Source organism: Phodopus roborovskii, unplaced genomic scaffold (assembly GCF_943737965.1).
Source record: "Phodopus roborovskii unplaced genomic scaffold, PHOROB, whole genome shotgun sequence".
NCBI lineage: Eukaryota > Metazoa > Chordata > Mammalia > Rodentia > Cricetidae > Phodopus > Phodopus roborovskii.
In genome coordinates this window covers 49,371,480-49,385,913 of record NW_026126407.1, presented here as the reverse complement: position 1 = coordinate 49,385,913, position 14,434 = coordinate 49,371,480, and the positions used below count along the sequence as shown (strand labels likewise).

The following is a 14,434-nucleotide window of genomic DNA, read 5'->3' as shown; positions in this document are numbered from 1 at the left end:
GGAAAAGAGAAGGAGCAGATTTTCTGTGACCCTCCTCAGAGGGAACACAGCCCAGTAGACACTAGTTCTCAGTTAGTTAGGCCTGTGTAGGATTCCCAACCATCAGAGCTACTAAAAACACAAACAAACAAAAATAACTGCTGCTGTTCCAAGCTGCCTCTCACCAAATCCTCTCCATTCCACTTGGGCAAAGGTCTCAGCTTCTGTCTGAATTCAGCCACTTTCTACCTAGAGTCACAATTATGTACCAGGGCTATTAGCTTCTTTCTTTTGGCTCTTAGGCTACTGGGAGAACACTCAAGGCCTGGCCCTCTCAACAAATACAGAAAGTGCTTTCCTGTTCTTCACACCTTTATAGTTATCGTTGTTTCTCTGTCTTCACTCTTAGTGTTTTCTTTCCTGGTGTCTATTTAGCCTAAGTTTTATCTTTTCAGTTGACCCATTTGAGGCATACAGGGTCTCTCTCCCATTAAGCTTATATCAAGTTGTATGTGTTCAGTGTATTGGGTATATGTGTATGTAGTATATGTGATGTGTTTAGTGTATGTATGTATATAGTGTGGGGTGTGTGTGTATAGTGTATGTGTTGTGTTTAGTGCATGCATGTGTATGTGTCTATTGTATTGATGTCTTCAGTGTGTACATGTATATAGTATATGGGGTGTGTTGTGCACCTGTGTGTGTGTTTGTGTGTGTGTGTGTGTGTGTGTGTGTGTGTGCGCGTGCGCACGCGCGTATGTGGGTGTATATACAGCCATGCTCAAAGGTAGGCCAGTGTTGAATGTCACTTTGATACAACATCTCTCATTGAACCTGTAGCTCACCATTTTGGCCAAGCTGGCTAGCCAGTAAGCTCCCAGGATCTACCTCATTCAACCCTGAAATGCTGGGATACACAGGCATGTACATAGTAGGCTTTTATGAAGGTTCTCATGCTTATGTGCTTTCACCCACTAAACTGTCTCTCCAGTCCTATATCAAGCTATTTTAAATTATGATCATGTTAATGATTTTGTGTGGGTTGTCTTAATCATGAAGTAGAAGTGTCACCTGGAAATATGTGGCAAGCATTCTCTTTTTCTGTGGGATCAATGAATGGTGTCAGATGCTATTAGTGGTTCACAGAGTGGGGTATCAGATGAAGTTACCCTCTGCCTCCTCTGACCCTACCTCTGTGGACCCAGGAAAGTCCTGTCTGTTCAAAGCTCATCCCTCTCTAGTGAGCAGCACCATGACATAGCTGTCCTCTGTTTTTGGACTCAGGGTACATCCATGAAGGCTTCCTGGCAGTGCAACATGCTGTAGACAAAGCCATCATGCATTACCATGCCAACGCCTCTGCACACCAGCTGTTCCAGAATCTCACAGTGATCACCAAGAGGTTCCCGTTCCCACCATACATCTCAGATCCATTCCTCATTGCCATCCAGTACCAGCTTCCTCTGCTGCTCATGCTAAGCTTCACCTACACCTCCCTCAGCATCATCCGGGCTGTGGTGCAGGAGAAGGAGAAGAAACTTAAGGTAAACTTCTGTGTGTGGCTTGGCAATATATTGGCAAGAGAGTTTGAGAATGGCACAATCGCAGTGGGGGGGGTCCTAGGACTCCCTCAAAAGGATTGGCCTGTCTTGAGGTTGCTGCGAACAGCCAAGGCTCCTTCTTGTATGATGGAACCACTGGGGCTAGGGTGCAGTATAGACAGACACCCACTGTGGCACAAGTTCTTTGAAATCAGACTGCTGTGCCTAGATCTGACAGTGGGCATGCACTCTACCTGCAGTCTCCATGCAGCACTCGAGAAGCTGAATTGTGTTTTGTTTTTATTTATTTGGGGTTTTTTGTTTGGTTGGGTTTTTTGGTTTTTGTTTTTTGAGATAGGATTTCTCTGTGCATCCCTAGCTGTCCTGGAGTTCATTCTATAGACCAGGCTGGCCTTGAACTCAGAGATCCACCTGCCTCTGCCTCCTAAGGGTTGGGACTAAAGGCATGTGCTACCACTAGCTTTGGGTTTTTGTTTTGTTTTTGGTTTTGTTTTGTTTTATGTTGTCTTTGTAACTTTTTGTTGTTTCTTTCAAAAAATTCTTTTCAAATAATATATATTGATCATGTTTTCCCCCTCCCATGACTTCTCCAAGATCCTCCTGGTGTTTTTGTTTTGTTTGTTTTTGTTTTTGTTTTCATTGTTGGAAATGGAACTCAGGGTCTTAAGAATGTAAGCACTCTACCACTGAGCCTCACTACCAACAAAGAGCTAAATTTTCACTTCCCTCTGCCATTGGCTGTGAAGTCTTATATTCCCAGAACACACTGGCAGCATTGGTCAGTAGAGGAGCTGGTCCCAACCACTTGATAAACAGGCAAGACAGGAAGGTGTGGTCAGAGCTGCTCCAGATTACCTTACCCTATCCTACAGAGACAGGATGCACCTTACTCTAAAAGGGTTTTGGGCTTCTCCTTCAAAATGAGAAGGTGAACGAAAGGATGCCCAGGTCTCTTAATACGTGTCCTCAGCCACCAACTGGTCAAGGCTCACTGCCCAGGAGGTTGCTGTCAATGTGGTCAGTGGCCTGCAGAGTCTTTTGCCAACCTTAGGAGGGGGCCAGGTTGGGTGACTCTGGACCTTAATGCCAGCTGACACCCCTGGCTTCTCAGAATCAGCTCAAGTAATCTGGAGACTTGGGAGCATAGCTTGGGAGTTTGGGGTTGCTCCACAGCATACAAGGCCTCCCTGAAGGACTCAGAGAGTCCTTCATCTGGGTACCTGTGTCAGGCCTGAATGAGCCACAAGCAGAGAAGGGGGTTTCCTGGACCCAATGGACTTAGCTCCAATGATGCAGAGCAGACTAGGCCAGGCAGAGTAGTGGGCTGGGGAGTGAGTCAGACCATCATGACTTAGGAAAAAAGGGCAATTAATGTTGATTTGACTATCAGGAGTAATCTCCCAGATAAGGTAGCATGTGACACTAATGAAAGGTAGAAAAGGGCTAGATTCTTGCATCATGGGGATAAGAGCTGTTGGACAAGAACTAGCATGACAGACCAGCCTTGTCTTTCCCCTCATGTATGCTGGGTATACATGTGCTCTACAGCACAGGTATTCTGGTGTACCCTCCTGCTCTGTAGGTGGCACTGTATTTTTGTAAGCAGGCTGGCACACATGAGGCTATGGGGGAAAGCTACTAGCATGCAGAAGGTCAGCAGCCCGACTGACGCTTTCTCCCATTCACAGGAGTACATGCGCATGATGGGGCTCAGTAGCTGGCTGCACTGGAGTGCTTGGTTCCTCATGTTCTTCCTGTTCTTCCTCACCATGGTCTCCTTCATGACCCTGCTGTTCTGTGTCAAAGTAAGTGTGGCTTCTGTGAAGGCTCTAGCACAAAGAGGCTACAGAGATCCCAGCACTTAGGCCAAAGAACATTTATGGCCACTGACCTCAGGGCAAGTCTTTCCCCCTGCTGGAGAACATGAGCAGGGCTTCCCACTGGCTGAGATGGGAAGGCTCCCTTTCCATCCAGCAGTGTCCCTGTGACCTGGACCTTTAGGCCCCTCCTAGTGCATTTCTGCCTTCCCTGCCTCACCCTGCCACTCTGGCTTGGGACGGCCTGTCCTGCAGGTGAAGAAGGACATAGCAGTGCTGTCGAACAGTGACCCCTCCCTGGTGCTGGCCTTCCTGCTGTGTTTTGCAATCTCCTCCATCTCCTTCAGCTTCATGGTCAGCACCTTCTTCAGTAAAGGTGAGTCCTGTTGTTCCCCTAGGCTAGAGGGCTGGGGTGACACAAGTCTATGGAAACAAAAGGGATTTGCACATGGTTACAGGGTCAAAGTGTGTGCATTTTGATGACCCAGAGGCTGAGTTGTTAGAAGGGAGGAGTTCTGCAATGCTGAGGCTTAACGTAACTGTTCGAGGGGGAAGACAGAAAAGGATACAGTAAAGCCCACAGCAGAGCCTCTAAGAATTTCCCAGGAAGGAGCTAGATAATGAGTACGGGGCAGAGAGCACATGCTGTAGGCCAAGGAGGAGAGGCAGGGTGTTTTAGGAGAAAAGGGAATTGGCAGAAGGCAAGTATAACTATGTGTATTGCTAAAAATACTAGAAATAAAAGCTTTAACTGCCTGCCCTGCTGTGATTGCTGATACATTCAAGGATGTTTCTGCTCCCTGAATGTTGTATTCAGCTTATTGTCATTTTGTGCTTATGATTTCTTCCTTGCTGCCTTCTGTTGGACAGAGAAAATTTACAATAGTTTTTAAACCTCTGATGGCTTGGAATGTACAAACAATATTTCTTTTAGTAACTATCTTTAGTTTTAAACTTAAATGCTTTTAAATTTTTCCTAAAAATGAGTGTCTCAAGTCAATCCATACCACACTGTGAATTCTCAAGCTCCCTACTAAGTAATTTTATTGTTTTTAAAAAAGTATGAGCAAGGGGTGGTGGTGGCGATGGTGGTGGTGGTAGCCCACACCTTTAATCCAGCACTTGGGAGGCAGAGGCAGGCAAGTGAGTTGAAGGACAGGCTCCAAAGCTACACAAAGAAACCTTGTCTTGAAAACAGAAACAAAAAAGTATGGAAAATAGTAGCTTAGTTGCTATTTTACATTCAAGCAGTTGCAGCCTGTTTATGTATATACATTTTTATGTGTGTGCTGCTTCAGGTGGGCAGAAGATCTGCATGAGGGGCCTAATAATACCAGAAGAAGCTGTAGTCCCCCAGTGCTGGGATTTGGGTGAGGTGGGGCTCTGTCTGACCACTGTCACTGCTGCAAGTCTCCTGACAAGTTCATTACACTCTTTGTCCCCACAGCCAACATAGCAGCAGCCGTGGGTGGTTTCCTGTACTACTTCACCTTCAGTCCCTACTTTTTTGTGGCTCCTCGGTACAACTGGATGACCCTAAGCCAAAAGCTCTTATCCTGTCTCCTATCTAATGTTGCCATGGCAATGGGAGCCCAACTCATAGGAAAATTTGAAGCCAAAGGTGAGTCTTGTCCTCAGTAAGTCCTCAAATCATGACTTGCTGATTCTTACAGTTTAGGAAACATCTTGCCAAAAGTGTTTCCAGCAGTTAGACTCACCACAGGTGAACACAAGCTGATTGGAACACCTGAGCGAGGACTTCCTTAGCAGATAGGTACTGAGTCTTTGCTCCAGACTGATGGGGAAGTAGCTCAGATAAGGCCACTAGGAGCCAAACACAACTAAGGGCTAAAATGCCCAGAGAAGTTGGTCACCCCACCTGCTCTGTCCAATGACTAGATTTTACCAATTGGCTTGAATCTATTGCTACTTATGTTTTAAAGTTTTCTAAGTGTATTTTTATTTTCAACTGTGTGTGGGGGTTTGTAGGGGGTGTACTTGTGAGTGAAGGTGCCACAGAGTCAAGAAGAAGAAGATCCCTGGAGCTAGAGTTACAAGGGATCGTGAATCACTTGATGTGGGCACTGAGAATTCAGTCCTCTGGGGAGAGCAGCAAATGCTCTCAAGCCATCTCACCTTGTCCTTTAAAAACTTTTTTATTACATTTTTTTATTGTGAACATGCGTATGCACACAAGAGCATACATGTGCCACAGCATGTGTGGTGGTCAGCAGACAACTGTCGTGGTCATTCTCTCCTTTCACTATGTCACTTTCTTCTTCCAGTCAGATGTCTTTATCTGTCTGTATTGCTGTCACAGAGTACCTGAGACTGGGTAAGAAAACGAATTATTTCTCTCAGTTCTGGAAGTTAGAAAGTACTAAGATGTGATACCTGGTAAGAGCCCAGTGGCTGCTTCCAAGATGGCATCACAGAGCTGGAGACTGAAAGAGAAAAACCATTCCTGTAGGAAGGACTTTTTTATGGCACCTTTAGTCCTTTGTTTGGCTTCGCTTTTCAAGACTGAGTTTCTCTGTATAGTCCTGGTTGTCCTGGAACTCACTCTGTAGACCAGGCAGGCCTTGAACTCATAGAAATCTGTCTGCCTCTGCCTCCTGAGTGCTGGGATTAAAAACATGTGCCCTACAGCCCAGCAGCTTTGGTACATTTGTAAGGGATATCTCCCACACTATTAACTGGGAACAAATGAATTTAAAGCCATGCAGTCAAGCATACCACTGACAAGGTAATCCTAGCACTAAGGAAGTCACAGCAGGATTATTGTGAGTTTGAGACACATAGTGAGTTCTATACCTGGGCTAGAGTGAAACTCTCTTATAAAACAAAACAACACCAAGCAAACAAGCATCAACAAAACAGCTGACATTTATGAAGGCCTGGGTTTGTTGCCTAGCACTGCATAAAACCAGACATGGTGGTGCAATTATGTCAGTGATCCCAGCACCAAGGAGGTGGGGGCAGGAAGATCAAGAGGTCAAGATAGGACATTTGTGTGTTTATAGCATTAGTAGCCCTTCAATAGAGTGTAGACTCTGTAAACTAGCAGAAACTTCCAAGGCCTCTAGTACTTTTTAAAAGGCGTTTTGCAGGGTTGGAGAGATGGCTCATTATTTAAGAGCACCTACTGCTGCTCTTTCAGAGGACCTGTTCCCATCACCCACAGCTGTTCCAGGGAGCTTACAATTGTCTGTAACTCCAGCTACAGGAGATTTGAAACCTCTGGCCTCCTCAGGCACCAGAATTCACATATACATACCCACATATCTACCTACATGTAATTTAAAAATAATTTTTAAATATCTTTTTAAAAACTAAAAGGCTATTTCCAAAGAGGAACCTTAATATATGACACCTTTTTTTCCCCAAAGTTGTATAATGACTTTTCTTTTTCAAATTCATTTTATTTATATTACATGCTGACTGCAATTTCCTCTCCCTCCTCTCTTCCCAGTTCCTTCCCCCAACCTCCTTCCTGCTGCCCCCACCATCCTTTCCTCCTCTGTTTCTTTTCAGAAAAGGGCAGGCCTCTCATGGGTGTCAACAAAGCATGGTCTATTAAGTTGCAATAAGACTAAGCACCTCCCTTCTATTAAGGCTGAGCAAGGCATCCCAGTATAAGGAAAAGGGTCTCAAAAGCCAGTAAAAGAGTCAAAGACAGCCCCTGTTCCTTCTATTAAGAGTCCCACAAGAAGACCAAGCTACACACTGTCACATATATGCAGGTGACTTTTCTTACAATAGACAAATCTCTGGTTGTTTAAAGTTAAGTAAGTACTCATCAAGGCTTTAGAGCAGACATTTCATCCAGGGTCCTCCTACCAACAGAAGACATTTGGACACTTTGATCCAGGCTTTCATGGGCTGTAACATTGATGTGCTTTTGTAGCTCATCATCGATGACCTTTGTAGAACTTCATATTAGTTTTGAGTTCTCTCAGTTTTATTGATTCACATTGACCTAACACCAAATCTCATGTGTATGTGCATTTGTGTACATATGTATATACATGTGCATATATGTATGAGTATGTATACATATAACCAATGAAATGCAAACCCATCTAGTCATTTTATGAGCTTTAAAAAAAAATTGAAGATAGCTGGGCAATGGCAATGCAGGCCTTTAATCCCAGCATTCAGGAGGCAGAAATAGGCAAATCTCTGAATTCAAGGCCAGCCTGGTCTACAGAGGGAATTTCAGGACAGCCAGGACTACACAGAGAAACCCTGTCTTGAAAATCTAAAATAATAAAGTAAAAATAAATTTTAAAAATTAAAGATGTATTGAGAGAGAGAGTGGGTGCAGGGAGGTTGCCTGCATTTGTTTCTATGCACCACATGCATGCATTACCTGCAGAGGCCAGAAGAGGGAGTTGGATTCCCTAGAACTAGAGTTACAGAGGGTTGATAGTCACCAAGATGGTACCAGCCAGGCATCAAACCCAGGTCCTATGGAAGAAGTGTCATTGCTTAACTTAACCTCTGAGCCATTTCCTCAGCTCCAGTTCATAAGCTTTTGATAATACTGCAGTTTCCTTTTCTTTTTTTTTTTTTTTAACTTACTTTTGTCTTCAAGAATTGAAGAAAGTTGGGATGGAGAGATAGCTTAGAGGTTAAGAGCATTGACTGCTCTTCCAGAGGTCCTGAGTTCAATTCCTAGCAACCACATGGTGGCTCACAACCATCTATAATGAGATCTTGTGCTCTCTTCTGGCTGCAGACAAATATGCAGACAGAGCACTCACTGTATATGTAATAAAAATGAGTAAATAAATTTTTAAAAAATGAATGGAAGAAAGTTTTCTAGGAGGTGGGATGTCACTCAACTTGTAGTGTTTACCTAGGGTTCAATCCCTAACTCATCATAAGCCAAGTGTGATGGTACACACTTGTAATACCAGCACATGGGAGGTGGTTCCAAAAGGTTAGAAATTCAAGATCCTTCTAAGCAACACAGGAAGTTTGAGATCAGCATAGAATATATGCAATCCTATTTCAAAAAAAAAAAAAAAAAAAGACTTAGAAGTTATCAGATTTGCTACAAAGCCCAGAAACAGTCATGCTAACTTTATGGTGACAGCACAGGGGTAAATACAAGCATGACTACATGTGCCATCTAGGGCTTCAGGGTTTTGTCCCTCTCGTCTACCCCAGACAGTTCCGAACCATTTTCCTGATACATCCTCCAGGCACTGGCATCCAATGGCGTGACCTCCTGAACCCTGTCAATGTGGATGATGATTTCTGCTTTGGACAAGTGCTGGGGATGATGCTGCTGGACTCAGTTCTCTATGGCCTTGTGACCTGGTATGTGGAGGCTGTCTTCCCAGGCCAGTTTGGCGTGCCCCAGCCCTGGTACTTCTTCCTTATGGTGAGTGCTAATGCCCCTGTTCTTCAAGCAGGCCACTTCTTTGGGTGACAGAGGTGTCCCCAGCACTCACGTGGGACCCCTTCAAATCCCAGTGAATGACACCTGTGTAGGCCTGGCTTAGGAAACACTAACCTGTGCATGTGAGTCCTGAAGGCCCTTAAGATTTGTTTATAGGATAAAGACCTGCCTCACCCTCAGAATTTGAGAGGAAGGGACATAGAGAACGATGCATGTAGCCTCTGCTGCTCCTGAACTCATTTCTTTGTTCATGAAAAATCTTTTAATTTTTAACCATAATAGCAAGATTTAAGCCGAGGGCCTTTCATATAGTAGGCAAGCACTCTAACACTGATCTGTATACCCAGTATAAAAACAAATTTCTTACTGGGTTTTCTGCCTACAAAACAATAAAGCTTTTTTGTGTGGGTGGGAAACACACTTTTGAAATAGATAGCATTTCCCACTGCTAGAAAGGAGCACTGTTGACGACCGTGGTTGTGCCTTTGTAGTACTTTTCTCATTGACACCTATCAAAAGCATCTTAAGTTAAGATGTTTTTGTTTTGTTTTGTTTTGTTTTTCCAGACAGGGTTTTTCTGTTGCTTTGGAGCCTGTCCTGGAACTCACTCTGTAGACTAGGATGGCCTTGAACTCACAGAGATCTGCCTGCCTCTGTCTCCTGAGTGCTGATATTAAAGCCATGTGCTCCACCGCCTAGAGAAGAGATGGTTTTATTCTGACTTACAGTTCTATTAGGGCAGGGAAGGCATGGCAACAGGAATATAATGTCACATAGCAGCTCTGTTCAGGATGCAGATGTCCTGAATGCTGGTGCTCAGCTCATTTTCTCCTGTTTCTTCAGTCCTGAAATGAATGACACAACCTATATTTAATGTGGGTCTTCCCACCCCAGTACCCAGTCTAGAAACTCACTCACAGGCACACCCAGAAGTTTCTCATAGATGCTGTCCGGTTGACAATACTAATTTTTCTAGCCTTTTCACATTTGTCCTGTGCACTTCCTGCCAGGCCCCTGCAGACAATTTGCTTGATAAAAGTGGACCAAATTATAAAACAGACCTGAAACTTTATTGTTCTAACAGTGTTTCTGTTATTTTAAGTACATATACCTGTGCATCTATTTATAGTTTTTTAGAGTTTTATCTAGCCATATTTATAAATGGATTGTTAATTTAGAAATGTATTTCTACTTAAATATATAGCTTTTTTTATAAGTGAACTTCATTTGTAATGATGACATAGTATTCCCATGTCATCATTATCCCCATCATACACTTGCAATTTCCAATTGATAATTAGGTCCAGTTCTTTTTTTATTTTTTAATTCATCAAGTATTTGTCAAGTGTCAGCTATTATGTTTCATCAAATGCAAGGTGACACCTATTGTTAGAGAAGACAGACATTACTCTTGTCTACAGCTATAGAAGGAAATGCCACCATTTAACTATAGCCTTTTGTTATATGAAATCCGCTCTGACTTCACAGTCACTTAAATGTGAGATGTGTCCAATGATACCAGTGCAGTGTGCCCCTCAGTACTGAGGACAGAACTAACAGGTCCTCAGCAGGCAGCTCACTCTCTAGTGTCCCCTGGCCCTTCCACAGGAAGCCTGTCACTGTAGTGACTTGAGAGAGAGGGCAGAGATACACCCTTTCCTCTTAGGCTGTGATAGTGGTCTTGATGAGGGGTGCTCAGTGATGTCTCTTCATAACACTGACATAACACTTTTCTCTCTGAATTTCACAACAGTCCACTCTGGGTGCCCATTTACCAGATTAGGAAGGCAAGAAATAGAGCTTTCTCAGGTATAATCAATCAGGAAACATGCTGGAACTCAGTCTAAGATGGTATTGTCTTCTCAGTCATACACCCTGTGGTTAAGGTGCAGGTCATATTGTTATGTATGTTTAATGTGCCAGTGGTAGTTACTTTGCTGATCACAAATAAAATGGACTGACATTAATGACTCTGATACCCATGTGCCTCCATCCCAGCCCTCCTACTGGTGTGGGAACCCAAGAACTGTCATAGGGAAAGAGGAAGAAGACAGTGACCCAGAAAAAGCTCTCAGAACAGAGTACTTTGAAGCTGAACCAGAGGACCTGGTAGCTGGGATCAAAATCAAGCATCTGTCCAAGGTGAGGCCTTGAAGACAGGCCAGTCAACTACAGGTGCTCTCTCCAGGCCTGGCTCCCTCCAGCTATCCTAAGCACCTGAGGGAGGAGGATAGGATCCCCAGAGCTGCTCTGGACCCACTCTCCAGGGCACAGACCATCCCTGCACATCTGCCCTTGGCTAGAATTGTGGTGTTATAGCATTGTGACCATATGGTCCTGGGTGTGCCTCTCACTAGCTTCTCAGTACATGCTACACTGGATGCACAGTAACAACAAGAAGGTCATGTAGGGGCTAACAGAGGGATGTAGCCTCTGCCCCACAATTCTATTCTAGGTGTTGATTCATGGGGCCTGCTTTAGTGTCTTGGGATGTTAGGGTCATGTTCCAAAAGGAAAGGAGGGCCCTGAGGGCCACAAGAAGTCAAGGCAACCTCTGACTTACCCACAGGTGTTCCAAGTGGGTAACAAGGACAAGGTGGGCATCAGAGACCTGAACCTGAACCTGTATGAAGGACAGATAACAGTCCTACTGGGCCACAACGGTGCTGGCAAGACCACTACTATGTCCATGCTGACAGGTAAGAGGTAGCTCCGTGCCCATCTATGATTGACAGGTCCTTCCCCTCTTGCTGCCTTACATCCACCATAGATTTGTTTTCTCATATGGCTTTCAGTCCTTCCCTGTGAGAAGTGAGATGTTTATACCCAGTAGAATTTTAGCTCCATGGCCCAGGGCAACATATGGGGAGCCTTTGCATGGTTCCCACCCTACTCTCAGCCGCTGTCTATGAATGCCCAAAGCTGATGGGACCAATAAAGACAAATAAGGCTAATTCTCCAGCCACAGAGGAACAGCCCCACCCCGGTCCCACTGTAGAGAGTTGTGCTGGCCTAGGAATGTGAGTCAGTGATTGGTGGAGTGATTGGGATTCATTGAGCCCTATATTCAGTCCCAGTGCCCATGGGAAAGAGTTAAGGGATAAAAGGAGGAGAGGAGGGGACTCTGTCCTTACTGTGCTTCACCCATTTGAAAGTATTCCTTGTCAGTGGCACACACCTTGATGTTGAGAGCAGGGCTTGTGATGGTGATGGGTTCGATATCTACACACACTTGTGTAAAAGAGAGACAGAGAGAATGAGTTTTTTGTTGACAAAGTGGTGTGCCTTGTAACAGAGCTGAGGTTCCATCCTTCTGCTCTGCTGGACAGAATCTAATGTGTAAGAATGCAGGGGTTCAGGTACTCTCTTACGGATAGAATCCTCAGTAAAGTGAGAACAATGGGTTAAGTGAGTGAAGGTCATTGTCTCTTGCACAAGTGAACAGGATTTTCGTGATGAATTTGGGGGTCCTTTATTTGGTTGCAGGTCTGTTTCCCCCTACCAGTGGACATGCATACATTCATGGGTATGAAATTTCCCAAGACATGATTCAAATCCGAAAAAGTTTGGGCCTGTGTCCCCAGCATGATGTCCTATTTGACAACCTGACAGTTGCAGAACATCTGTACTTCTATGCACAGGTGAGTTTGGGTGACAGGGACATGTGGATGGTAACTGCTCCTTGCTAATATACCAAGGATTCTGCAACTGTCCCAGCATTCCATTAGCCTCACAGTAGTCTGTTCTGAGGAGCTATTCCATAAAAGCAAGGGTAATCATGAAAGGGTGAGCAGAGTCTTGGGCCAGAGAACTTGCTGGATGGTTTAGCTCCTATCAACACTGCTTGCCTCTTGTCTTATCCCCTACCTTTCAGCTGAAAGGCATGTCTCTCCAGAAGTGTCCTGAAGAAGTCAAGCAGATGCTGCACATCCTTAGTCTGGAGGACAAGCGGGACTTGCAGTCCAAATTCCTGAGTGGGGGGATGAAGCGCAAACTCTCCATTGGCATCGCCCTCATAGCTGGTTCCAAGGTATAGGGCAGGGGGTCTTGGCCTCTTGATGCAGCCAAGACAGGCTTCTACACAAGGACAAACCCAGGGGTGGTGAAGACATCTTATAAAACCCCAAATCAACTGCAAAGAAAGCCACACAGCACAGCCATTCTGAGCCTGAGACATGACTCTGCCATTGTAACAAGGCTTCACCTCTACCCTCCAGGTATTGATGTTAGATGAGCCCACCTCAGGCATGGATGCAGTGTCCAGGAGGGCCATTTGGGACCTTCTTCAGCAGCAGAAGAATGACCGCACCATCCTGCTGACTACTCACTTCATGGATGAAGCTGACCTGCTAGGAGACCGCATCGCCATCTTGGCCAAGGGGGAGCTACAGTGCTGTGGGTCATCACTGTTCCTCAAGCAGAAATATGGTAAGAAGTGTGAAGGAGTCCAAGTCAGCCTCCATCTCATGATAGGGCCAGTGCCTCTACCCCATGAAGGATCCAGATAGTAGCTGGGCAAAGCCATCTTTAAACTTTCTCTTCTCTTGTCCACACAGAAGTGGGGCTCTCGTTAAACCACAACAGAAGTGCCCAGAGCAGAGGTCTGTGAATAGACAGGGGTCCCTGAGTGGTCACCAGGGCTTTCCTACATGTTGATCTTACTGTACAACCCAATCCAGCAGGTGGAGTCATAAGCCAGGATTCAGCCACCTTGCTATGTGGACCGCATGCCTTTCACCTCCTGGCTTAACAGATGCCTGACTCCTCCCTCATACAAGAGTACTCCTCCCCACAAAATGCCCCATGATTCTCATCTTACCTCTCATGTGCCAAGCACATACCTCTAGAGATTCCTCGGTATAGCCAGAGTAGGCTAGAGAAGGGCCCTGTCATCGTAAGTGGCCTTCTCCTAGTGAAGATAATGGGGTTCCTTTACCAAGAAGGAATGTCTTCTCTCCACCTACACTAGGGCCTCCAGAGTTTTGCTTGTTCTTACCTGTCTGCCCAGTTAGCCAAGCCATTGATTGTCCTGGTCCAACACCCTTGTCTCTGAACGGTACGAGAAAGGGACATTTCCTGCATAGTATTGGTCAGGAAGCCAGACAGAGCTCAGTGTGTGTAGTATAGCCCCATAGCTCCTGCCGTGTCTCTTCCTTGCAACAATCATTAGCATGAATCCTACTATACAGACACACTCACATGCTTAGATTATTGCTGGTGGTTTTTATCCTCAGGAAGCCTCTGGTTTCCAGTAGGTGCACTTGGCTACGTCCAGGGACCCAGCTTCCCCAGCACTTTCCCCCAAATAGGTGACACTCTACACTGCATGGCAGAGCCTGAGATGCACCTCTTGTGGCTCAGTTGTACCCAGTGTGCAGATGCTGCCCCATGATCCTGCCTGATTTGAGCCACAGTGATGTGGCATGGCAGAAGTGGGACCACCAAAGGGCCTAACACTTGGTCCATGTGTTCCAGGAGCTGGCTACCACATGACACTTGTGAAAGAGCCACACTGCAGTCCTGAAGGCGTCTCTCAGCTAGTATATCACCATGTCCCCAATGCCATGCTGGAGAGCCATGCTGGGGCTGAGCTGTCCTTTATTCTTCCCAAGGAAAGCACACACAGGTACGTGTCCCTCTGTACACAGGTGCAGATCCAGGAAAGT

General features: G+C 45.3%; 1 protein-coding gene across 2 annotated transcripts in view; it reads left to right on the top strand.

Annotated features, from left to right (window-relative positions):
• Positions 1-14,434, top strand: part of Abca3 (ATP binding cassette subfamily A member 3) — a 50,398-nt gene that overhangs the window by 16,970 nt on the left and 18,994 nt on the right. For both annotated transcript variants that reach the window (XM_051181241.1, XM_051181240.1), the window contains exons 8-18: positions 1,264-1,523; positions 3,230-3,346; positions 3,614-3,734; positions 4,806-4,979; positions 8,569-8,750; positions 10,767-10,910; positions 11,338-11,467; positions 12,255-12,409; positions 12,643-12,798; positions 12,986-13,196; positions 14,244-14,394. In XM_051181241.1, the coding sequence (XP_051037198.1) occupies positions 1,264-1,523; positions 3,230-3,346; positions 3,614-3,734; positions 4,806-4,979; positions 8,569-8,750; positions 10,767-10,910; positions 11,338-11,467; positions 12,255-12,409; positions 12,643-12,798; positions 12,986-13,196; positions 14,244-14,394 (1,801 nt within the window). The remainder of the gene's footprint in view (positions 1-1,263; positions 1,524-3,229; positions 3,347-3,613; positions 3,735-4,805; positions 4,980-8,568; positions 8,751-10,766; positions 10,911-11,337; positions 11,468-12,254; positions 12,410-12,642; positions 12,799-12,985; positions 13,197-14,243; positions 14,395-14,434) is intronic.